This window comes from Sebastes umbrosus, chromosome 19 (assembly GCF_015220745.1).
Source record: "Sebastes umbrosus isolate fSebUmb1 chromosome 19, fSebUmb1.pri, whole genome shotgun sequence".
Classification (NCBI taxonomy): Eukaryota; Metazoa; Chordata; class Actinopteri; order Perciformes; family Sebastidae; genus Sebastes; species Sebastes umbrosus.
In genome coordinates this window covers 24,699,747-24,726,023 of record NC_051287.1, presented here as the reverse complement: position 1 = coordinate 24,726,023, position 26,277 = coordinate 24,699,747, and the positions used below count along the sequence as shown (strand labels likewise).

Below are 26,277 nucleotides of genomic sequence, written 5' to 3'. Positions count from 1 at the left end.
GCTTTGATGTCACGTTAGTCTCTGGGAAATGGTAGTGGCAATTTTTCACCATTTTCTGACATTTTACTGAACAAACAATGAATAAATGAGTTATGAAAACACAGATCAACTGATGATGAAAATGAATTCTTAGTCGCATCCCTGCTGATCAGGCCTACATTTAAAACCCTCTGTACATATGCCATACTCCAATACTTTGGGACAGCGGTGGTAAGAACAAAATGTTAATGTTAGCATCCTAATATGCTCAAAACTACACATCGGGGCTGTAGTCAAGACCAACTTAATCAAGTCCAAGACCAGGTCCAGTCCAGTCTGAGTCAAGACCGAGTCCAGAGCAAATTGAGTCTTGTTCAACACCATAAGAGGCCATAGTGTCTTTCACCCATTCACACACACATTTATACACTGATGGCAGAGACTGCCAACCTGCCTATCAGGATCTAATCTAAATACTAGAATAATCTTAATTCCTGGCCAGGAACAACTTGACCAGTTCAATAGCCAAGAATTTCAAATCCAACAAGACACGAGATCCAAGACAAGCGCCAAGATCTCAAAAAAAGTTGCCTCGAGACCGGACTTGAGGCCGAGACCGGAATTGAATACTATAGCCATGGGACAAATTAAAATATTTACAATATTACAATGAATTCATCCTGAGGTCCCCCAACCTTCTGAACCTTCCAGACTTTACCAAACATCAGAAACACCACTGACTATGACCACGATGTTTACTACCAAATATGTGTGAAAAGCTGATTGTGCACTCTTGCACTCTGTTTTCCAACACACAATTAGGGTGAATCTATATCTGGAGGGTGTGTGGGTGTGTGTGTGTGGGTGTGTGTGTGTGTGTGTGTGTGTGTGTGGGCATTGTTCAGAAGGCAAACAATACAATATGTTCCTTTTAATCAAGAATCAAGCAATGAAGCTAAAAGTTGACTTCTAGGGAAGCCACGGGAACTCTTGTAGACATGGGAACCAATGTCACATTGAGTTAGTATAGTCTAAGCTCAAGGATAAACAGCGGTATCAGAAAAAGTGACCAGTTCGGTCTTAAAAGTCTATGACCCAGACTGGATGTCAGACGCTTTTCTAGGAAAAAAAACCCTCGTAAAAAATTCCCATGAAATAATCCGACTGGAAATGTGCCTCGTGCCCTTGAGCAACACGCTGGAACTGTTGTGTGGTCGACGTCACACTTTGACCTCTAGCTGTGTATGCGTGTATTTGTCTTATTAATGTTGTCACTATTATTTTATTCACTCTGACTGCACTCTCTGTATGGAAAGCAGCTGGCTGGACTGATATCTTTAACAGAGGAGATTTAATCAAGGCAAAGTAATCTGTCTTTCTGTTTTTCTTTTCCATTTTCAGTCACATATAGTGGGCGTTTATGCATGCGTGTAAATAAAACAGAGCATTAAAACAAGCCCTGGAGGAAGGAAGCATCAAAACAAAGCTGGATAATTGCACTGTATATGTTTTCATGTGTGTTTATGTGTGCATAGACGTCTGTTTGTGAGGGGGCCTCATCAGACAGGCGCTACATGGTTGAAGGAGCACTCAAAAACACTCACGTTTCCACAACACCTAAGGGCATCTATGGGGACCTCCTAATATATCTCCAACCCCCAAACACACAAATATGTTTACGCACACACACACTTATCTAGGACCAAGCTAATCTAATAAGACAGCCAGACTGAGCCGTGTACAGACGGACCTGAAGGCAGAAGTGCCTGAACACAAATACAGTGAATAGTCAACAGAGTGTACTCAGGTGTGGTGTACTAACAAGATCCATAGATACTTGATTGCATTGGGACAACATCATTTTAAATGTATTGGTTTAAGCTGCGCCACTTAGTCAACTGCTGTGATGCTGTTAAAGATTTCAATTTCAGATAAACACTGATGTTTCAGAGAAATTTCAGTATCACTTTGGCGCCACTGCGAATGACGGATTTTAACATCCAATTTTTATAAACGCTCAATACTTTCATCTAATATTATTCTACAAGTGGAGACTCCATTTGGGTGTGTGTGTGGGATGTGAGCTGGAAAAGTAATGAGAAGAAGACAAAAGGGTTGGAGCAGACTGTGACTCGATGCCGGGCCTGCAGCCACAGGCCTTACATTTAAATTGAGAATGTAGAAACAGAATCAAACTGTGCACCCCGCATCCTCAAATGAATCCCAGTGAGAACCTAAACTGGTTGATATTAACTGGTGCCGGGAGCAAAATGTGGAGTTGTCTCAGTCTTTTACAGCAGACTAAGACAGACATACAAAAACATTTGAAAATCCATCATAGAGGAGATGCTACAAAGCGGCAGAAGATATTGTGTCTGTCTACTTTAACAATATCAAATGATGCTGACAGCAACAGCTGAGAAATAAATGGGCTATCTGATGAACTGAACATGTTGATGGTGACAATTTTGAATTTAAATACTACGATGATTGCTTGTTTTTATAAAATGTTAGGGTAAAAATAGTAAGAGGGTTACTTTGCATGAGAACATCAGTACCACTGTCACATCTGTATGCTAAAGATGAAGCTTTAGCCAGCAGCTGGTTAGCATAGCTTAGCATGAAGACTGAAAACAGAGGGAAACAGCTAGCCTGGCTCTGTCCAAAGGTACTGGTGCTGGGGGCTCCTTGCTCACCCGGTAGCCGCATGGAGGGAGACCTGCACCGGTGTGCATGTGCTGCCGGAAGCTTCACTTTGGGGGCATTACGACGAGGCGTTATCAATCCACTCGACGAGGGCGGCTTCAACCACAGGTGCTTTCACCGTGCACATTCATTTTTCATTCAGAGACAATTACTTTCTTTTTCCCGTTATGATTTCAATGTGTATGCAACCTCAGGTATCCAGCCGGAAAGCAGACGGTCCGCGAGGCAAAGTATCAAGGGAATAAAGTAAAGTTCAAAACAAAAATTAAACTAACGTTAGTGTAACGTATTTTTAAAAATGTTTTTACATATGTCGTCATGTATGAAAAGACCCATGAAGGCGAATAAGCGCATTTCCCAAAATCGTGAACTATTTCTTTAAGACAAATTTGGGGCTACTACCAATTTATCCAGCCCGGTCGCACGAAATGACGAGACACGAATATGACACGATAATGCACGAGGCAAAAGCATGTAATGAGAACGCACTTCGTGCTTTAGGCGTGTCATTTTCACACCGTTTAGTCTGTACTGATTGCAAAGCATCTGTGTAAATATGCCAAGCTCGGAGCTAGTGACGTAGAATAAAAAGTGAGAAAGACTGTTTATTGGGGGTTGGATGGGCCCAACAAACATAGGACTTTCCACCAGGGGACCGATGTTTTGTTTTTGTTTTGTAAATTAAGTTAGTGATGTTTGTCACGTGTTTTGTAGTGAGGCTTGTCCAGGTTTTCGTGCAGATGTTATGCTGTTTCAGTGCATATTTTACTTGGTTTACGTACATATTGTAAACCCAATTATGATGTTTTTCCTGAACCTAAGTATTTTTTTCCCTAAACCTAAGTGAGTGGTTTTGTTGCCCCCTTTGCTGGAACTGCACCTTCATACTAGGCAAAACCTGACACTGACACGCAATCCTCTGATGGACCGGCGGGTCTATTACACGCTTTGGCGTGATACTGGGTTGCATTTAGCACAATTGATTATCATTTTTGATGGAATACATTTCTAAAATGCCAAACCTTACAATAAAAAAAGCAAAAATTCATGCCACTTCAGGTACAAATTGAAGTAACTTCACACTCACTAAACAGTCACAAACACCCATATCAACTTCTGTACTTTATCCAAGTAGACATAATTTGGCGACTACTAATAAACTGATTGCAGACTGAGAGATAGAGAGAGAGAGAGAGAGAGAGAGAGAGAGAGAAGAGAGGAGAGAGAGAGAGAGAGAGAGAGAGAGAGAGAGAGAGTGTGTGTGTTACTCACATAGTCGGGCAAGGCTGTGTTGTCTCCCTGTCTGCCTCTCAGAGACTGTGTTGCCTGCTCCAAAACCTTGTTGTGCTTTTTGGAAAGCAAAGCAAACAAACTGCAGGAGAGAGAGAAATGGAGATAGAGAGGGGGGGGAAAGGAGTGAGAGCATTAACGACAGATGAATGATACACCAAATACACAGTCGTCATTTGGCACATGTTGACCAGTAATTCATGTCTTTACTCAGCTTAACTGAAGAGAGAGGCCTTTCTTTAAGATGGATTATTATTAGAGACGGGCCTGTTTTGCTTTCTAAATGAGGCCTTTAAAATAATGAATAATAATTAGTTTTGGAAAAACAAAATAATCATGAAATTGGCAGGAGACAGCTTTAGAAATTATTTGTCAAAATATGAAACATTACGCTTCATTTACCATCAATTTACAATCAGAACTCCAATATTTATACATGTGTGTTTGTTGCCCTTGTAGTTGACAGTCTGCCATTTGACCCACAAGTTAGCTGATTTGCTTTACCCTTATTGTGTGTGTGTACAGTTGTCTGGATGGGACTGCATGATTGAATGTGATGGCTGGACGCGGACATACAGCACATCAAGAGTCCTAAAGTATGCTTGACCGACCTTGGGTAGCCATAGGGTGGGTCAATACATACACGTCATTAATGGCACAGTGTTGATGCCACAGTAAACTTTCTTTAAAGTAACTTTTTGAGTAGCGCCTGAGCAAAGAACAACTCGCTGTCACTTTGAGTTCTTTTTAACTTTAAAACCCCCCCCCCAATAAAAATAAATTTAAAAAACATGTTCTACTATATTGGTTGTCTAAAAATTCTATATTTTTCTCTTGTTAACATCTTATCTATAACATAGTCTTAACTCTCAAAGTCTCATATTGTATTCATTGAGGTGTTTATCATTATAATTATTAGTGACCTTCTGCTTTAATTACAACTTTTTAATAGTCTTCCCAAGACCCCCAAGGCTGTTGAATGTTTAATTCTTGTGTCAATCAAGGAAAAAAATGCAGAATAAATTAAATTCAATGACAGGAAAGGGCCAGGGGAAACTCTGATGCAGAGCTCAGCTAAGCCCCTTAGAGCTACACCTGTCCGTCTGTCAGCACTGGAAAACACACACACACACACACAACATCTCTCAGCATTCTTTCTGCAGGCTAATTGGCTAAATGATAGCTGGATAGAGACATCTGAGCAGCTATGAGGAGGTCTACTTGTTATCTACAGACATTATGTCAAAGGCCCTGTTAGACATGACTACTTAATGGGACCTGTTGTACTATCTAGTCGAGACCACCGACCAAGTTCCACCTGGGACGTTTGCTCACAATAAAGCACTTTGACTAGTTGCTCCGTCACGTCCCTCATCTGGGCCGAGGCAGTGACGGACACGGCCCGGGAAACGGCGACACAGAATGATTTCCACATTTGGCCTGATCCCAAAATCAGTTATGAGGCCGAAGTAACGACAGACGAGGCCCCCCCCCCCCACGACTCACTAAAGATGTAAAGGTGCTCTGTCTCTACCAGTTCAAAGGATCCTTTTTTTTATATGGACACACAGTGTGTGGTCTGGTGCTGTTCATCTAAATCTGTATATGGACATTTGTATGTATGTTTACACATTCATTTTTAAGGTTTGACTATTCAAAATTTGAAAAGTTTCCATTAAAATGCTGCTCAAGCTTTGAGACGATCGATCACATTTATCCAAGAAAACATAAGATGAAGATTACATAATCTCCCGTGGAAAAAGTAACTGAAATTTCATGCCGTTTCATTGCTGCTGCTCACCACAAATTGCATTTGTGTTCTTTAAATTAACTACTGTAATATGTCTCCTCTTTTCCATGTGTACTTTGTTGTGTTTTATCAGCTCCTATGGTGACAGAGAGGGGGGGTGTCAAGGGCCCTCGTCTGGACTCAAACAAGGGGGGGTTGCAGTTATGTGTGTCCTCATCACCCCAGTTGTATTTGTTCTTTATTTGTTGGGCCTTCCGGTGCAGTGGAGGCATGCAATTTCCTACGAATGTCTAGCAACAGGTGTCAATTTCCGCATGTTACATGCATACAGTCTTTTCAAAATAAACTTCTTTCACAGGAAACTACTTAGTTAGGTTTAGGAAAAGATCGTAGTTTGGGTTGAAATAACTACGGAAGTGGCGTTACTTAAATACGTAAGTTACGTGACAAAATAAATCAATGTTAACTTCTGGATTCACACCGGATACAAACAGCGACCTCCTGGGCGAAAGTCCGGAGCTTTTGGACTCACCCATCCACCCCGACCTCCTCCCTACTCAGCGTTTGTCGCTCCTTGTCTACATTGACTACAGCTGAAACGGTCAAATAGTAGATTATTCAATCGATAGGAAATTAACAGGTCAGTATTTTGATATTTAATTCGTAATTCTAGTCATTTTTAAGCAACAATTAAGGCTCCAACTTCTCAAACGTGAATATTTTCATCAGAGTGTCGGTCAGACATTGATCAACCAAACAATGGAGAGAGTAACTGGTGGTTTAATGGGATACGTGTGTGGTGACAGAGGAGACTGTAGATATGGAGGACAGAAGAACAATGCTCCAAAACGGAAATATTGATTGTGAGAGAAGATGAAAATAATAAGGAAAGATGCAGGGTGGTGGTGGTGGAGACAATTCAAAGCCACTGCTGCCTGTAAACAAACAGCAGAGTTCAGCACCGCCTGGCAGACATTTGGAAAATTCCTGGCAGGAAATCCCCTTTATCTAGCCAGCCAGTTTAGCCCAACCCTGGCCATCATAGTCATCATCATTATCATTATCATCAGACATGGAGTCACTTGCTCTACATCACTCCAGGACGGACGTGTGCACATTCACAGACAAGTGTTCCTCTCTGACTCAAAGCACCAGAGAATCACAGATACGGAGAGAGAGCCAGGCAGCCGGATAAGAGGATCCTTGAGTGTGCGTACATTTGCACGTCTTCAGGGAAAGGAAACACTCCTTCCTGTGTGTCTGGAGTTCATGAATGACTTGATGTGTGTGCGCGGTTTGGCCCTTGTCCTCTCACGTCACCTGTCTCCTCATAGGCCAAATTCTTTCACTCAGTCACCTCGTGTTACATAATGTTTCTTCTCTACAACATTCTCTCAATATTTCATGTCTTAGTCTCCACTATCAAGTTACTATAAGAATCATTCAAATGAATGAGTGTGCTTGTGTGTGAATTAGAACTTCTACCCTTCCGCCCCACTCTTTGGGCAATTGCTGTCTCTCTTGTGCCGTCTTTGCTTGCCTCACACAGATGAAAATTGTGTCCAAGCCTGACACTTAAAGCTTCAGTAGGCAACAATTTTTTGGCATCATTTGGTAAAAAATCCATAATAAGTTTTCAGCATATTGAGAGATAACTAGACATCTACTCCTCCTCATGACTATGTTTTCAGGCTTAAAAAAAATCTAGCCCGTGACGGGAGACTATGACCAGTCACAGGTCATTTCAGAGAGAGAGCGTTCCTATTGGCTGTGCTCCGGCTGGTGGGCGGTGCTTGGTATTTCCTCAGTAGATCTCAACATGGCTGCCGGGTCACAAACTTTCTCATTTTACAGCTAAACAGTACACTACAAGATGATTCTGACAACATTTGAGGAGAGAAATAGGCATTACAGTAACAGAATATTGATTCATATTTGATCAGCTAATTTGACCGTTTGGTCGGAGTTCGCGAGTGATTGACAGCCGGCTCTCATAGACGGAAGCTGGACGGCAGACTCCAGACTCTGATTGGTTGGTTTCCAGTCTGTGAAATCTTGCAGACGCCATTAGGAGCACCAGAGGACACAAAGGCACATGATTTTTTAAATCATATTTGCTCCATTTCTACCCACTGCAGCTTTAACTTGAAGCAGCAATTGAAACAGTTGAAATACACGCCAGCTAAGTGTGATATATTATACACTACTTGTGCTGTTATGAAACTACACAAATGTCAGAAAGCATGTTGTCTGCTGTGCAATAGCTCTAGTTTGGGCAGACTTTACCCACATGCACGCTCTGAGGAAGGCCTCTGGCTGAAGCACATTTACTGCTTTGATGGTGTGCCACCCGTTTCTACTCTACTAACTGATTTATATTGTAGAGCACCAAGTTTCTCTCTCTGGGATGCACACTGTGTCTTTTTTATTCAAATTGTCCGCCAGAAAGGAAGCACATTCAGCACAGTTTAGAGTTAGTTGGGGTCGGAGATATGACGATGCTACGAGACAATGTTGTCTACGGTCAAATATGTTGCTGTACCATTTAAACGGGGGTAGTATTTTTTTTATCATACATTGTTGGAAATGTTGCAAGTCAAAGAGCAGGACTTGTTTTGTATGCATTTTGGATAATTGTGATGGAATGACTTATTTCTATTTTGATTTTGTGTTATTTAAAGGAACAATGTGTAACATTTCAGGGGATCTATTAGCAGAAATGGAATACAATATTCAAAAATATGTTTTCATTTGTGTACAATCACCTGAAACTAAGTGTGTTTTCGTTATAATGAGCCCTTCATATCTACATAGGGAGGGGGTCCTCTACATGGAGCCATGTTGCTCTGCCATGTTTCTACAGAACGGACAAACCAAACTCTGTGCTCTAGAGAGAGCATTTTGTGTTTTTACGTTAACTTAAGGCCACCGTAGTTCTACGACACGCTTGTGAAACTGTGGTAATTTGAGCCGCAGAGTGTAAAACCGTGGTACCGCCAGCTGCCGTCTGACTTACGTTGCTCATAAAGTGGTATTATTATGGTAAGGATGACCTCTGAGCGAGGCGTTACCACGGTTTTGCACTCTGCGGCTCACGTTACCGCAGTCTTGGTAAGGGAGGAGTGAGCGTAGGGGTACTCAGTTGGTTGCAATCTGGAACCACACCACTAGATGTCACCAAATCCTTCACACTGTACCTTTAATTCACTGAATTAGCCAAAAACAGGCATCCCTGTCTGGTTATTTTATCTGGTAACAGTTGCTCAATTTATCATATCAAAATATGGCATCAATTGTGATATAAAATTCGATATACTGAGGAATTCATCCATATCAACCATCCCTAGTTGGAGGATATAAAGACTGTCAAATATATAAGTCAAAATCCAGATTCTACTTTAAAAGTAATAATCTTGAAGATTTTCATTTAAATAAATGTCTGTTAAGTCACTATCTATCTATCTATCTATCTATCTATCTATCTATCTATCTATCTATCTATCTATCGATCGATCGATCGAAGCCCTTGCATTTGCAGTATTACAAATTGGGTGTCTGTGGTGATATTCCCAGGAAAAATCACAAGCGGCGCCCACTGTTTGGATCTCTGGGAAGTGAGATCCAAAAACACACCTGCAGTTACCGCTTATCGTCAAGGGTGCCGCCAAAGAGAACGAAATGTAGATCTTCCGAATTCTAATTTAAACCGATAAAGATAACACATTCAATGTCAAACAGGGAAAATAAGAACATAATAAAAATAGACTTGGTCACTTATATACTCTTTTTGTCTCAAGCCAATTTTAATATTCTCCCAAAGTAGAAATTTGCTAGAACAAGACGAGAGCTGGAATAGGTCGTATAGAAAATGGATGGATCTATCAATTAACATATTCTATCATCCTCTGTTCTGCTTTGTCTGCTATGTCATTCATACACCTACAGTATGTCCTCACCTGATGATGCGCTGGGCAGCGTACTGGTGGAGACAACGAAACTGGGCGGACATGTTGGCAAGTGCAGCGAGACAGTTGGTGTGGAGGTACTTATCCTGGAGAGGATGCACACACAAACATACACGTTACCTGATGTTACTGCTAAACTGTAAATTACTTAGTACTGTTTGCTTTTCAAGTGCATAAACTTCCAACCGTTTAAAACAAGTTTGGAAGAAAGCAATGTTATGTAATGTCATAGATAGCCTAGTAGTTCATTCTCAGCTACAGGAAAATAGGAGAATGTTGACACAAGACACAAGATTTTCCAGGATATTTTACTTTTCTATGTATTTTCAATGACTGGAAAATTGTTTTCCAGGTTTTCCAGGATGCGTGGGAACCTGTGTGTGTGTGTGTGTGTGTGAATACGTGTTAAACCTACCCTTGTCCGTGTCATGTTGAATTGGATGGTGCGGATGACCACCAAGATGAACAAACTGCCAAGTGAGATCTCTGTCAGTGTTCTCTCTGTGTACCATGTGACGTTCTTCAATACCTGCGAGAGGCAGAGAGACACACAGAAATGAGACATAACTGTTGAAAACATCAGGAATTATTTACAAGTATTTCAGCTATTGCGAGAAAAGCAAGGTTGCGGTGGCAAAATGCCTGAACAACACGCATTAAACTGTCTACCCACCACCTCGTGGATGGAGCGGTTGAAGGCGTCGTCCTCTGTGAGGATGAGGAGGATAATGAGGGCCATGTAGACGTGATGAGAATTTCTGTCTTCCACGTGGTAAAGAATCTCGAGGATCGGCAACACCTGAGAGGGAGAGAGTGGGAGAGCGAGGAGGAAGTGTGTAGGGGTAGTCGCAGAAAATGACATTCATTAAATCCTCGTTACAAGATTTCACAATCAAACAGCCTGAGGGGACAAAAAATGGAAATATCAACCTTGCAACAGATGCAACTGAAAAGCTGAATACCTGTTCTACAAAGCATAAGCTATGCCCAAACAAAAATGTATTCTTTGTATTATTCTATTCAGGGAAAGGAAGCAGTCGTTGTTGTTGTTGTTGTTAAAGCTTAAACTACCAACGAGCCCAATACAATCATATTATTACTACATAAAGCCATGTTACTATAGTAGTGTTACCACCTGTGGTGCACATCCTCCCAATCTTCCTGGGAGACTCCTGTTTTTCATTGCCCTCTCCCGCATTTCTCCCAATTTATGACGAATTTTCACACTTTTTTCCCCTTTTCGATATCACAACCCGTTTCTGGCACTGTACAGCCTGTGTAAGCCATAAGCACCTACTGTCCCCCCCACACCCTCCCGGACGGCAATAGAGCTACACCAAATGTCGTTTCCTGGTAGAAGAGAGCTGCTCGCGACACAACGCAGTTTGAGCTGTGCTCGCCGCTGGGTTCAGTGCGAGTCACAACGTGCAAAGTTGGGCTTTGTTCGACACAGTGAAAAGACGTCCTGGCGCAAGCCATTGGAAATAATGAGTTTCAGAGTGCAGTGGTGTCGTTGTTTGAAAAGGCCTTCAGTGAGTGAGAGGCGGAGAGAGAAATGGAGAGTAAGCTACTTAGAGAAAGACATACTGAAGCAGTGGCAAAAAATGAACGAAGGAATGAATGAATACTGATGAATATTAGTTTTTGCCAGAGATTCACGCCAGAGGGGTGAATTATTCTATATTCTTTCCTGAATTAAAAATAAAATTAAAAGTATTTAAGATAGAAATGCTCTTGTAGTGTACTTATTATTTTCATTCTTTAAAAAGACACCAGAATGCAGGAAACAAAGTCTCTGAAACTCAAATTCTTTGGGGGGATGACCCCCAGACCATGCTTTGGTTCACTATTTTTGAGGTCTCAGGTTGGCGAGTACGGTGGTGCAAACTGAGTACCACATAAAAGAGACGACATAACAGTAAAAGCAGCACTGCAGATGCTAGTTGAGGAGACATTTACATCATTTACTAATCCATGGCTGCCAACCTATAGGTGGAGGCAGATGTTCTATTCAGAAGTATGCAAAACAGATGGTAAAAGTGATCCGCTAATGACAACAGTGTTGCAAAAGATTTAATTCACACAATCATACTGTCGGATTGAAAGCAGTTAGTTGCTAGCATGGTGAGCGATGAACCCACACAGATGCAGCGTTAGCTCATTATGCTGTCGTGCCGCGGTGTTTTATTGTGGCTAGACTCATTAGGAGCCCCCCTACATAATACTCTCAGTCTAGATTTGCTAATGATGATGTTTTATAATAGCTGATATAACACAGAAAGGTCATACTGATAGACGGAAAATTAATTTAATTAACCTGTAGTTTCAAAAATATGATTGGAATTTAAAGTCATTTTCCTTCACGTTATGATCGCCGTGAATTTGCAGTTAGTTTAGATGCTGAGTCTTTTTAAACTCCTACTTCCACTCCTATCCGATAAAACCAAATTATTTAGCGTTGCGCTGTGTGAAAGAGCCTCATATGTGATTGCCTGCCATGCTCATATGTGATACCATCTGACATGCTGAGCTTAAGATTGATTTTCATTCACTAAATGCCTCAGTACATTCACTCTGCTGTAAGGAATAACTGGCAACTGTCCCACATGGACAGAATAGCACCAGCTGCCACTGCATACATCCTCTCTGTTTACTGAGCCGTAGCTTTGGTCCTACATGAAACAGTTTCATGGCCATACCCATGTGTCTAAGAAGGGACTGCATAATGTGTTTTTGTTGAGGATTACCCAATCACACAGTGTTCTTTGCTTTAGCCTTGACAATAAACTAGACACAAAACGTCAGATTGAGACAGGACTAATGATGCGTGCGTGTAAATTAACAACTGTCTTCATTGCCATCCTATACCCACCAGATTGTCCATGTCGGTTCTGGAGAGCATGTACGTCCTCATGTTGGTGTTCTGGTGGAGGAGGGTGTACAGTAGAAGAGTGGCCTGGTCAGAGCGCTGCTGCTCACACAGCGCTGTGTACAGACTGTTGAAATTGATCTGGAAAGTGTGAGGTTGCTCCATGGACAGCGACGACGTGTCTACATGGGCAGAAGTGAATATTGTCAGGATTATCACATTATTATCAGGACTTTCGAGAAATATTCTCATTTAATTTTTATTTATACCATGCATGCATTTAATAGATCACACTTAATAGATCCTACTTCTCAGCATTTTATACTTATTACTTATTTACACTGTGGTATATATTATATGTGTCTGATACACATTATTGTACATATTTCTTATATTTCTAAATTCTTATTTTTATTATTTAATTATATTTCTCAACATATTGTACGTAATATGTACATAATTCACATGTTACATACTCCTTTATTTCTATTTTCTTACATTTCTGTGCTTTTATATAAGAGCGGGATCAATAAAGTATTTCTGATTCTGATTATTATTTGATCACATTACTTCATCACCCTCTGGTACATGTCACACACATGAGCAATTCTCAAACATGTACAATGGATTAAAAATAAACACCTTGTGTGTTTCTGAAACACGTGATAGCCTGGCGGTAGGGGTTGGGCCAGTCGGGCCCGTCCGTCAGATTGGCCAGGACCAGCAGTAACAGAAGGCTCTGATTGGACAAAGGTAAGGGGTTGTGTTCCTGCTCTATCCCGGCTTTGCTGCCAGCTCCACCTAACGTGAAGACACTCCACAGCCCACCTGGAGACACACAAAGAGTACACAGATAAAAATAGATACACACAAACACGTACATATACACAAAACATGTCTTCTGTTTCTTTCCATTACTTTTTTTTTTTTTTTTTGCTGTATCATTATACATGAATTATATTTCTGGTGGGTTCATGCATTTTTGCTAATTTTGGTAATTTTTTTCCAGTGCGTGTTACATTCAAAGCAAAAATTCTGTTCTGTTAAGTTATTTTAATTAATTACATTTTTTTATCGACTACAGTCGTTTTAAAGGTGCAGTGTGTAGGATCTGAAGGCATCTAGCGGTGAGGTTGCAGATTTCAACCAACTGAAACTTCTCCCCTGTGCCAAGCGTGTTGGAGAAAGACGATGGCCGACGCAAAACCATGAAAACGCGAATGGCCCTATCTAGAGCCAGTGTTTATTTTGTCCGTTCTGGGCTACTGTAGAAACATGGCGGCAGGCTCCGTGGGTCGTGTCTAGAAGGTAACCCGCGAGTTGGGGAAATTCTCACGAGGTGGTTAAGGTTAGGCATTGATCATGAATAGTTAAGGTTAGGATAGGTCGTCGGGCAGCGAGTCTTGCGAGAGTTTTTGCAGATTTCAGATCAGATTTCGCAATTTTCAGGTTACCTTCTAGACACGACCATCTCGGTGAAGAGGACCCGCTCTGTAGGTATTAACGGCTCATTCTGAGGTAACAAAAACACAATGATTCCTAGTTTCAGGTGATTTATACACTAAAGAAAACATACTTATTAATATTGTATTCCATTTCTACCAATAGATCCCCCTAAATGTTACACACTGGTGCTTTAAGTACAGAAACAATATTTCCTGCCCATCTTCTCTAACACACCTCCCCTGTTTTAAAAGTTTTTAATGGATTAGCTCCACAATACATTACCGACCTGCTAACTCCATATTCTACCCCTATAGGTCAGTCACGTCATCGTCACAACAACTCCTCTCAATCCCTCACTCATGCCTCGTAACCAGAGAGCTTTTTTCTGTTGCTGCTCCGAGGCTCTGGAATCGCCTCCCCGTCCCACATTAAGTCCTGTTCCACCATTCACAATTTAAAATCTAAATTAAATTTAGTAAAAAAAAAAAAATGATTAGCACAAAAGGTATAGTACATCAGTACAAAGGGATATATTTTCGCAACATTGTCATCCTAGATTCATATTCCTCAAACCAAGGCACCTCTTTGATGTGATTGAGATAGCGTGGTACACATCGAAGATTTGGTAAATTAAACATGGAATTAAATTCAGTAATCACTGACACAGTGAAGAAGAAAAACAGATAAATAAATAGAAAACATAGAATAAAAGATAAATATAAATAAATAAAAATAAAATTGTTACTTGAGGCTTCCCCATGGCAGTCCCCTCTTAACTTATTTCTAACGTCCTCTTACTGCTTTTTAATCTGTTGTTGGTTTTATCCTATTTCTCTTAACTTCCCATTTTATTTCATCTCTATTATTGTTTTATTGTATACCAATATGCATTATTGTCTTTTATTTCTTTAATTATGTATACCTGTACTGAGGCAGATCCTAACCAATCTGCTTTGACTGGAGAGAACTCCTGTTGTTTCTAAATGTGCTGTATAAATAAACTGACTTTACTTGACTTGGTGTTCTCCATGTTGGGTGGATGGGATCTGTGCTGGACCCAGTAATGAAGAGCAGTCAGGTTGTGTGTATCAACCTTTTTATAGAAAGCACGAAAGTATTCTCCCAACTTGCAGCTCTTTAACCGCTTTACGCTTTCACTGGGAAGTGAATGCAAAAGAGTATGTGCAGTCAGACTGATGTAATCAAGGCCAAAACGAGCACAATGGAGTCACGCACGATGGTTTGCAGCACCTGAAATTTGAAACAACATAGACGGCGCCACAGAACAAAGAGAAACTGGAACGACTGGCCAACTGGAGTGGGGCTCGTTTTTCTTGCTGGGGGATGAGAGGGAGCTGAATTTCCTACAGAGCCGCAGAAGTGCTGGCGCTTTCAGGCGTCACGAGAAGCACGAGCACCAAGGTACACAGATGTCAGTCTCTGGCTCCTGCACGTCTAGCCACACTGAATGCACGAACCAAGCACTAGTGAGCGACAGTGGGAGTGTGTCGCAGGTCCAAGTTACTGAATTTGAGGAGCAGCCCAGTAGATTTGTTGCCATCTAGTGGCGAAGGGTGGAAGAGAACAGTGTTGCCAGATCAGATTGACAGTTTCCAGCCCAATCACAACTTAAAACCTGCCCAACTCAATAAAAAACTGAACAGCCCAAATCATAACCTTGCCAGAAACCTGTGTAAAACCATAAAAACATTAAATGCTCGATAGAAAACATCACAAGCATACAAAGCTTCATATCTGCATCAAATAACCAAAGATACAATGTTAGATAAATAAGCTATCGCAAACCCACAAAGACTGCAGTCAAACAACAAAATATACAAATTACCATGTCAAGGTAAGTAAGTCCTCCGTTATCCCTAACCACGACTGAATACAACTCATGTCAATCAAGTATTTCTCAATTAAATGAGTCACTAATATGAGTAAGTGACACAACAAAGTTTATTGAATTTTGTAGCTGTATTTTTGACCATAAAATTATTTTTGTGAATGCTTGTTTGGTAATATTTAGGGCTATCAATCGATTAAAATATTTAATCGTGATTAATTGCATGATTGTCCATGGTTAATCACGATTATTTATCTGTTCAAAACATACCTTAAAGGGAGATTTGTCAAGTATTTAATACTCTTATCAACATGGGAGTGGGCAAATATGATGCGTTATGCAAATGCATGTATATAATTATTATTGGAAATCAATTAACAACACAAAACAATGACAGATATTGTCCAGAAACTCTCACAGGTACTGCATTTAGCATAAAAAATATTCTCAAATCATAACATGGCAAACTGCAGCCCAACAGACAACAACAGCTGTCAGTGTGTCAGTGTGTTGACTTGACTATGACTTGCCCCAAACTGCATGTGATTATCATAAAGTGGGCATGTCTGTAAAGGGGAGACTCGTAGGTACCCATAGAACCCATTTATCATTCACATATCTTGAGGTCAGAGGTCAAGGGACCCCTTTGAAAATGGTCATGCCAGTTTTTCCTCGCTAAGATTTAGCGTAAGTTTGGAACGTTATTTAGCCTCCTTCTTGACAAGCTAGTATGACACGTTTGGTACCGATGGATTTATTAGGTTTTCTACTTTCAGATGATGCCAGTATCTTCACTCTAGCTTTAAAGCCCCCTACATCCTAAAAATCACAATTTGCGTTAATGCGTTAAAGAAATTAGTGGCGTTAAATCAAATTACTGTTAAAGCGTTATTATGGCGTTAACTTTGACAGCCATAGTGATATTGTTTTCACAGTATTTTCAAAACCATATGTTGACAAAAGCAGATCAAATTTCATCTACCAGCCCGACACTATTTTTCCCAGCCCAACTGAATGAAAAGTAGCCCAATTGGGCGGAAACCAGCCCACTCTGGCAACACTGGAAGAGCAGATCAATTCATCTGACCGATCCATCCAACTATGACACACTAACATCCTCAGTCCACTCGGTTACTGAACCAAAGAAGATCAAGTCAAGCGAACAAGGAGACATTAGTTCAAAACATTACAGGGGTGACATGCTTCATGTGCGCTGACATCCCGCTGCATTAAAAGATTAACTCGAGGAGAAAATGGGAGGTCACATCCCAGTGGCCTCTTCTTGTACTGTTTAGAAAGGAAGGAGGCAGAACAAAGGAACAACTTGTGACTGTTTAAAAAACTTTGACCGGTTTCAACCTCACAGGGACTTCATCAATTAGGCATGACAAACTCCCCTGCCTAAGGGTTGCATTGGAACAACTTGTGACTGTAAAATTCTCAGGAACATGCATGGTTTATAAGTTGGTTTGCCCTTAATGGCTAGTAAAGAGCTACACCGACACTGAGTCTGACTTTGTGTGTTTACACGTGTACGCAATTCCGGTGAGGAGGGTAATGGATTTGCTTATATTTGAGCAAAAGGACATCAACAAACTGCGTCCACAACAAAAAGAAATCCCCCGGAGAGAAATGACATCATTTCTCTCCACACACGATATTCTTCTGTGCTTCTCCAGCTCAGAACGAGGAGTGAGTGTGAGAGAAAACAAGATCTTGAGAGAGAGAGAGAGAGAGAGAGAGAGGGCCAAGTTGTGACGAAGCCCTGTTCATCTCATCACTGGCACCACAGTGACTAGCCGAACAGTGTCAGAGAGCCCGGTCTGGCAGCCACATTTCCTGCACTCTCGCACACACACTTTATTACTCTCTCACACACACACTCACAGAGCTCTATTTTACCTTAGTGGGTGCTGTTTGTTATCCATCTGGCTCGGTTCCCTCGGCCTGTCTGCCTGCCCACCACATAAACCCAATAATGCTACACTGCTTAGGCCCGCTCCGGCCCTGGCCGGCCGCCCAGTGGAAAAAGAGGAGGAGGACGTGAAGAGGAGGAAAGGGAAGGAGAAAGTGAGGAAAAGAGAAGGTCACACACGGACACGGAGGCTGGCACGCTGAGATCAGAATCTGGGCTTCAGGACTCGGGGGCAGTGAAGGCATCCTACTGTGAGACACGCAACACAACTACACCCCACAAAGTCTGACTTTACTTCAGCCTGTATCCACAACATCTCTGAGAACTCTTCATGACCTGCGATCCATTAAAACAGGCTCAATAACAGACTATAATACAAGATTCTGGAGCAAAAGATGAGCTTTTAATGTCTGACTAAGCCTTGGTTTTAGGACAGAAGGCTGTCTTACATAACGACCACCACCAACAGACACGACTGCTGGCACAAAGTCAACTTCTATATTCAAATATCATCACACAGTCAAATATCTGCAGAGTCTTTCCAAATATTCGGACGCAGGCTGTAAACCATCCCTTCTAAATCCACATGTCCCCCCTGACATGACCTAGCACCAAATCCAGATTCATACCAGGGGTATCATCAAACACACACACCCCAGTGAGGCACTTAATGGTGCCGCTGTTATTACACTGTTGATTGGGGGAATATCATTACCTTACTTTCCTTAAAAAATGCTGCAGGGCTTCTTATTTTCAGTCTGAATTAAAGCTTCACTAGTTTTTGGCGTCATTGGGCAAAAATTCCATAACAACATTTAAGCATATTGTAATTCAAGTGTTCTGAGAGAAAACTAAACTTCTGCACCTCCTCATGGCTCTGTTTTCAGGCTTTAAAAAAAAAAAAGAAATCTAGCCCGTGACGGTAGACATTGACCAATCACAGGTCATTTCAGAGAGAGAGAGAGAGAGCGTTCCTATTGGCTGTGCTCCGGCTGGTGGGCGGTGCTTGGTATTTCCTCAACTTGATCTCCACATGGCTGCCGGGTCACAAATTTCCCATTTTACAGCTAAACAGTACACTACAAGATGATTCTGAAAACATTTGAGGAGAGAAATAGGCATTACAGTAACAGAATATTGATTCATATTTGATCAGCGCTGCTTAGTTTGACCGTTTGGTCGGAGTTTGTGAGTGATTGACAGCCGGCTCTCATAGACGGAAGCTGGACGGCAGACTCCAGATCAGCTCTGACTGGTTAACTTAAAATCAAATTTATTAAATCTTAATACAGCTCAGTTATCTAATAAGTAAACACCTAAATGCCTTTCTTTTTTGGGGAATTTAAATCCATACCTACAAAGCTTCTCCTAGCCTACCAAGAGTAAAAAAAAACAAGACCATGTGGCTAAATGCTAACAAAAACATGCTCCCAATGACAAAGCTCACATTCTGATGTTTAGCAGGAATTATGTTTACCATGATCACCATCTTAGTTAGGTTGATAATTAGCAATAAACACAAAGTACAACTGAGGCTGACGGGAAAGTCATTAGTTTGATTTACGACTAAAACGCCTGTAAATAATTGGATGAATTCAATTTTTGACCTGATGATGGTGTTAGATGAAAAGTCTGAGGATCACCAAAGTCATTAAGATACATCATCTGGGAAACATTAATGTCTGGACAAATGAGTGAAAGCCTCGACTTACTGGTGGCACTGAAGGAAAAGTCAGGGGTTCAAAATTCAATCGTTTTTTTTCAAAATGGTATTTGAGATATTTCAGTCTGGACCAAAGTTGTGGACCGACAGACCAACATTACCATCTATCATGGCTAAAATACTGTATATACATCACCAGTACATATAAATCACCAAAAGAGACTCATCTCTGTGGAACAGGATCAAAAAACCTGCATTTCCAAGTTCACTTGTGCCACATGGAGCATACGCTTGAACATCATCAGTGGCCTGTGGAGACACTAACGCAGGAAGAGCTGAGAACAAACCTTTCAGTGCAGACAGAGATGTGAACGCCTGGCGAACAGAGACGGACAGAATGTGCTACTTACATATTTACTTGCATAGCAGCAGTGAATGAAATATGACATCAGGGCTTCAGGCCAATGCCTCGGCCAAGCACGCAGATACACACACAAGTACGCCAAACTCGTGATGATTATCCAAAAAATGTACTTGGGGAAACATGCTGTACAGACAATAAACAAACACACTATTCTGATAATCTCACACAAATGAAAAAATATGCTCAAAGCACTTTCATCCAATCCAAACTCCTTCTAACAAAAACATATAAAACATATGAAAACATTCCACGGACTCCGAATCATAATAAAGAGCTTGGGCTAAAATGTTAAATGAATCTCTTTAATACCCTTTCCCAGTGTGACCAGCACATTTTCTGTTAAGTGTGCTATACTAATGAGGACCTGACCCACATACATGTAGATATAACAAGGTGTCTGTGTTTGTTGGGCTGTTAGCAGTTAACAATAGAGCAGACTGGGACCACCGCCCTCGGACTATAAGAGGAGCAGAGGTGCTTTAAACCTCTCTACGGAAGCAATGTGAAACATGAGGATTGCACAGGAAATATTGTCATGTGTATCTGTTTGTAGTCGGACAGATGGCTCAAATAGTATTGCGTGTGTTTGAGAGAGAGCATTAAAAGTTACAGGAAATAGCACATGGGAGAGGAGAGGAGCGTAGAATAGAGCAGAATAGAGGAGGGGGAAGGAGAGGAGAGTCATGGAGCGAAATTGGTCTCAAAATATGTATTAAATGATCTACAAATGAAAAATGTAATTTACAAATGTGTCCAACGATTTGTGTTTTAATTTTGGGTACTTCGCAAATGCGTGTTCCAATCTACACACAAATACCAATCATTTTGAACACATGTGAAACAGATTTACAACACACACATCACAGCCTGAATAAATATTTCGATTTTACGTACAGATTTTTAGCTTCAACTTCACAGATCAAGTCAATTTTATTTGTATAGCCCAAAATCAGAAATCACAAATTTGCCTCAGGGGGCTTAGACTAGATCTGATCATTGTCACTTTCGAAAAGCTTCCTGCGTGTGCACGGGTCGCCTGATATGCACGGATCAGGTTACATCGTCTCCTTGCTGTTACATCGCGATTTCTTTATTTATTTTTTTAAATTAGACATTATAGCACGTCACCTCTTGATTAGAACATATAATTTACCGACTATATACTCAATATAGTAGCCTATAAATGTAAATATATGGTTTAAATAAGCTACTGCCGGTGGACTTGTTCTTCTACTGGGAAAACAGCATACAGAATACAATAAGTAGTAAGTAAGAGTCGAGTAGAGTCAAAGCAAGTTAAATAGAGAAGAGGAGAGTGGAGAGTAGAGTATAGTAGAATAAAGGAGACTGGATGAGAGGAGAGGGAAAAAGAGGAGAACAAAGTAGAGTATAGTAGAGCAGTGGAGAATAGAGGAGAGCAGAGGAACGTAAGAGACCAAGAAATATATATATATATATATATATATATATATATATATATATATATATATATAGTGGGTAAAATAAGTATTGAACACATCACCATTTTTCTCAGTAAATATATTTCCAAAGGTGCTATTGACATGAAATTTTCACCAGATGTTGGTAACAACCCAAGTAATCTATACATACAAAGAAACCAAAACAAATAAGTTCAGAAATTAAGTTATGTGTAATAATGTGAAATGGCACAGGGAAAAAGTATTGAACACATGAAGAAAAGGAGGTGCAAAAAGGCATGGAAAGCCAAGACAACAGCTGAAATCTATCAGTAATTAGAAAGCAATCCGGCCCTTTGTCAGTGCAAATTAATATCAGCTGGTTCAGTCCCAACTGATGGCCTATAAAAAGGTGTCTCATTACCAAGGTGTCACACAAGAAACATCTCATGATGGGTAAAAGCAAAGAGCTCTCTCAAGACCTTCGCAACCTTATTGTTGCACACATACTGATGACATTGGCTACAGACGCATTTCTAAACTTCTGAATGTTCCAGTGAGCACTGTTGGGGCCATAATTCGGAAGTGGGAAGAACATCATTTCACCATAAACTGGCCACAACCAAGTGCTCCTCGCAAGATTTCTGACAGAGGAGTGAAAGAATTATCAGAAGAGTTGTCCAAGAGCCAAGGACCACTTGTGGAGAGCTTCAGAAAGACCTGGAATTAGCAGGTACAATTGTTTCAAAGAAATCAATAAGTAATGCACTCAACCGCCATGGACTGTATGCACGCTCACCACGCAAGACTCCATTGCTGAAGAAAAAGCATGTTGAAGCTCCTTTAAAGTTTGCTGCACAACATTTGGACAAGCCTGTGAAATACTGGGAGAATATAGTCTGGTCAGATGAGAGCAAAATTGAACTCTTTGGATGCCATAATACACACCATGTTTGGAGGACAAATGGTACTGCACATCACCCTAAATACACCATACCAACAGTGAAGTTTGGAGATGGGAACATCATGGTGTGGGGCTGCTTTTCAGCATACAGTACTGGCAAACTTCACATAATTGAAGGCAGGATGAATGGAAAAATGTACCGGGACATTCTTGATAAAAATCTGCTGCCATCTACCAGGATGATGAAGATGAAACGAGGGTGGACATTTCAGCAAGACAATGATCCCAAACACACAGCCAAGGAAAGAGAAAGAAAATAAAGCTGCTAAAATGGCCCAGCCAATCACCTGACTTGAATCCAATTGAAAATCTATGGAAAGAACTGAAGATCAGAGTTCATAGAAGAGGCCCACGGAACCTTCAAGATCTGAAGACTGTTTGTTTGGAAGAATGGGCCAAAATCACACCTGAGCAATGCATACGACTAGTTTCTCCATACAGGAGGCATCTTGAAGCTGTCATTACCAACAAAGGCTTTTGTACAAAGTATTAAATAAATATCAGTAAGCGTGTTCAATACTTTTTCCCTGTGTCATTTCACACTATTACACATAACTTTATTTCTGAACTTATTTGTTTTGGTTTCTTTGTATGTATAGATTACTTGGGTTGTTACCAACATCTGGTGAAAATTTCATGTCAATAGCACCTTTGGAAATATATTTACTGAGAAAAATGTGTTTTATCAAGTCCAAAGTCAACGCAGCCGTCTACCAGGAAATTTTAGAGCACTTCATGGTTCCGTCTGCTGACAAGCTTTATGGAGATGCCGATTTCCTATTCCAGCAGGACTTAGCACCTGCCCATAGTGCCAAAACTACTACTAACTGGTTTGCTGACCATGATATTACTCTGCTTGATTGGCCAGCCAACTCGCCTAACCTGAAGCCCATAGAGAACCTACGGGGTATTGTCAAGAGGAAGATGAGAAACATCCAACCCAACAATACAGATGAGCTGAAGACCGCTATCAAAGCAACCTGGGCTTCAATAACGCCTCAGAAGTGCCACAGGCTGATTGCCTTCATGCCACGCCGCATTGATGCAGTAATTCATGCATTAATTCACTCAATACTAAGTATTGAGTGAATAAATGCACATACTTTTCAGAAGTTGGACATTTCTGTATTGTAAATCCCTTTTTTGATTGATCTTATGAAATATTCTAATATTTTGAGATACCTTTTTCTTTCTTTTTTGAGCTGTAGGCTGTAATTATCGAAATTAAAATGAAAAAAAGCCTGAAACATTGTAGTTTATGTGTAATGAGTCTATAATATATTATATTTTCACTTTCTTAAATAACTGATGAAGAATATTGAACTTTTTCGTGATATTCTAATTTTTTGAGCTGCACCTGTATATATAGCAGGAAAAAAAATATTGCAATGTCAGTTGTTTTTTTTTAATTTGTAGATTAACAGGGATGTAGCACAGCCTAGAAGTGAAAATAGTGCTTTGTTTATTGTAATGTGAAAGTGCAATAAAATATATGTTGTCGCTAAAATCAATAAATAATCGTGATAATTGATAAATAATCGTGATCTCAATATTGATCAAAATAAACGTGATTATCATTTTGGCCATAATCGTGCAAACCCTGGAGGAGAGGAGAGTAGAGAAAAGTAGAGCAAAGAGTAGAGAAGAGTAGAGTACAGAGAAGAGGAGAATGGATGAGAGGAGAGGGAAGGAGAGGAGAATAAAGTAAAGTAGAGTGGAGTGGAGTAGAGTCGAGGAGAATAGAGGAGAATAGACCACGTAAGAGTCTAGTCAAGTCGAATAGAGGAGAAGAGAATAGTGGAGAGGAGAGGAATGTAGAGTGGAGTAGAGTAAGTAAAAATCGAGGAGAGTTAAGTTGAATAGAGAAGGTGAGAGAGTAGAGTAGAATAGAGGAGAATATATGAGACGAGAGTAGAGGAAGAGGAAAAGGAGAGGAAAGGAGAGGAGAGGAGAGGAGAGGAGAGGAAGAGGAGTGGAGGAGAGGAGAGGAGTTGTGCGTTGCCAGTCTGGGTGATAATCCCCCTGCAGACTCCCGTTCAGACTCAGACAGCAGAGTGTGTAAAAGCAAGAGAGGAAGAGACATCCTATCCACCCACACATTAACATGGCGACGGAAATGAAGCACTGCCTTGCTTTGCCAATGACCAGTGCTTGTTTCTGGGGGAAAGTCCAGACCGTCTATGAATGGAAGCGTGGAAGCATGAATGATTTTACATGCTACTGACATGATGATGGTTTCTATAAAAAGCGAGGTCATGTAAAGGAAGTTGTGGTGGTGTAGTGTAGACCAGAGCACTGTATGTGGATTCACAGACTTCATATAGTGTGTGTTAAAGGTTTAGGTCCTCCTGTTAGACCTTCACTGCTAGATAAATGCATGCTAAAGAAATTCAAACTGATATTTACTGTTACTACAAAACAACACCGGTGCACACACCCATCGTCAACATCCAAATTAAAATGTGCACTCTGCCTATCCCCGATGACTGTGTGCATGTACGAGACAGAGCGACGGAGAAAGAAAACAAGTGTTGTTTCTGAGCTCTGAGTATAAGAGCGCTTGTGTCTTTGTTGGTCTGTGCGTGTGTGTATAAGGGAGGCGGCTGCAGACAGACAGGCTCTAGGGGATTACAGAACAGGACAGGGCACCATAACTCATCGGGCCGATCACTGGCCACAGACAGACAGGCTGGGTTGAATGCTGATGGCTCACTGATAGGAATCTGCCACCAACAACCGACAAAGAGCATTTATCTGTGGGGGGAAACCCGGCCCTATTCTCACACTCAAACAAACATGCATTCAATACACACTCTCACACACACACACTCGCACACACACACACTCAGAGAGCACATTACCAGTCTGATACACACACACTCTGTTCATTTTTGACTCATTACTTTCATCCTCTCTCTGTCAGCATGGCTCGCACTTTCACTTCTCAGATTAATCATATTTCTCAGGAAAAAACTGACATTCAGTTCTCTTTTTTTAAACTGTCTGGCTCCTATTTTTGTAATTTCACCATCCTTCCTATAATTTCTGAGGATGTTTCTGCTGAATTTTGATGTAGGGGATGTAGCAACATCACAACAAAAAAAGTGCAAAAGGGGCAAGCAACAGTGACCAATCAATGAGAAAGATGCCAAGTTTGCACTTAACTAACTGATAATAATTAATGTTGAATATGAATAATGAATAATGATGTGGAATTATTTCTTATTTCATGGGCTATTTGGGGATTTATACATTGTTATTACATACTTGTATATATAAAAACCGAAGTATTCGATAACTGATTTGGAGGTCAATTACCATGGCAACAGTCGAAGCTTCGAAGCATTCGGGTCAGCCCTAAATATTAGGTGGATTTATCAGTTAAATGAAACAATCTCAAAAGGAAAAATAATCACTTTCTGATGAAACAGCTCACCAGTCGTTGTCCACACCAAGGCCATAACCTGGAACTAGCGGTCCTAACATTGCTTCATTATAGGGGTTCACAAGCCAAAAAGGTTGGGAACCACTGATGTAAGCCATAGTTTGGAAGAAAACACACATTGACTGCATCCAAAATGTTCAGTAATTCAATGCAATAAAAAAAAAAGAAAACTGATGCTGGGTCTATGTTAAACCAGGATGTGGCTTTGCAAACTTTAATACAAAGTTTAGGTAACCATTTACAATATTTAATATAATATTTACCTTCAGAAAATAACGGCAAAAAAAAAAAAAAAACATAAACTAGAATAACCCCCTTGTGGTTGTATGCCTCCGCCAACCAGTCAAGTTTCAGTTTACATCCTTGTCGGTCCAAAATTCAAATCAATTAATCTTTTTATCCTATTAGATAAGTGTGTGATATTGTCATAATTAGCATATCAATTCTTGACTTATAGCCAAAAACATGTTTTGTGAGGTCACAGTGACCTTTGACCACCAAAATCCAATCAGTTCATCCTTGAGTCTAGGTGGATGTTTGGGTAAAATTTGATGAAATTCCCTCCAGGCCTTCCTGAGATATTGCATTTATGAG

The 26,277-nt window shown here is 40.7% G+C and overlaps 1 protein-coding gene across 2 annotated transcripts in view; it reads right to left on the bottom strand.

Annotated features, from left to right (window-relative positions):
* The window catches only part of dym (dymeclin), a 79,599-nt gene that overhangs the window by 35,076 nt on the left and 18,246 nt on the right, over window positions 1-26,277 (bottom strand). For both annotated transcript variants that reach the window (XM_037752744.1, XM_037752743.1), the window contains exons 9-14: window positions 13,202-13,387; window positions 12,563-12,741; window positions 10,364-10,489; window positions 10,106-10,219; window positions 9,682-9,776; window positions 3,958-4,057 (exon numbers count right to left, since the gene is read on the bottom strand). In XM_037752744.1, the coding sequence (XP_037608672.1) occupies window positions 3,958-4,057; window positions 9,682-9,776; window positions 10,106-10,219; window positions 10,364-10,489; window positions 12,563-12,741; window positions 13,202-13,387 (800 nt within the window). The remainder of the gene's footprint in view (window positions 1-3,957; window positions 4,058-9,681; window positions 9,777-10,105; window positions 10,220-10,363; window positions 10,490-12,562; window positions 12,742-13,201; window positions 13,388-26,277) is intronic.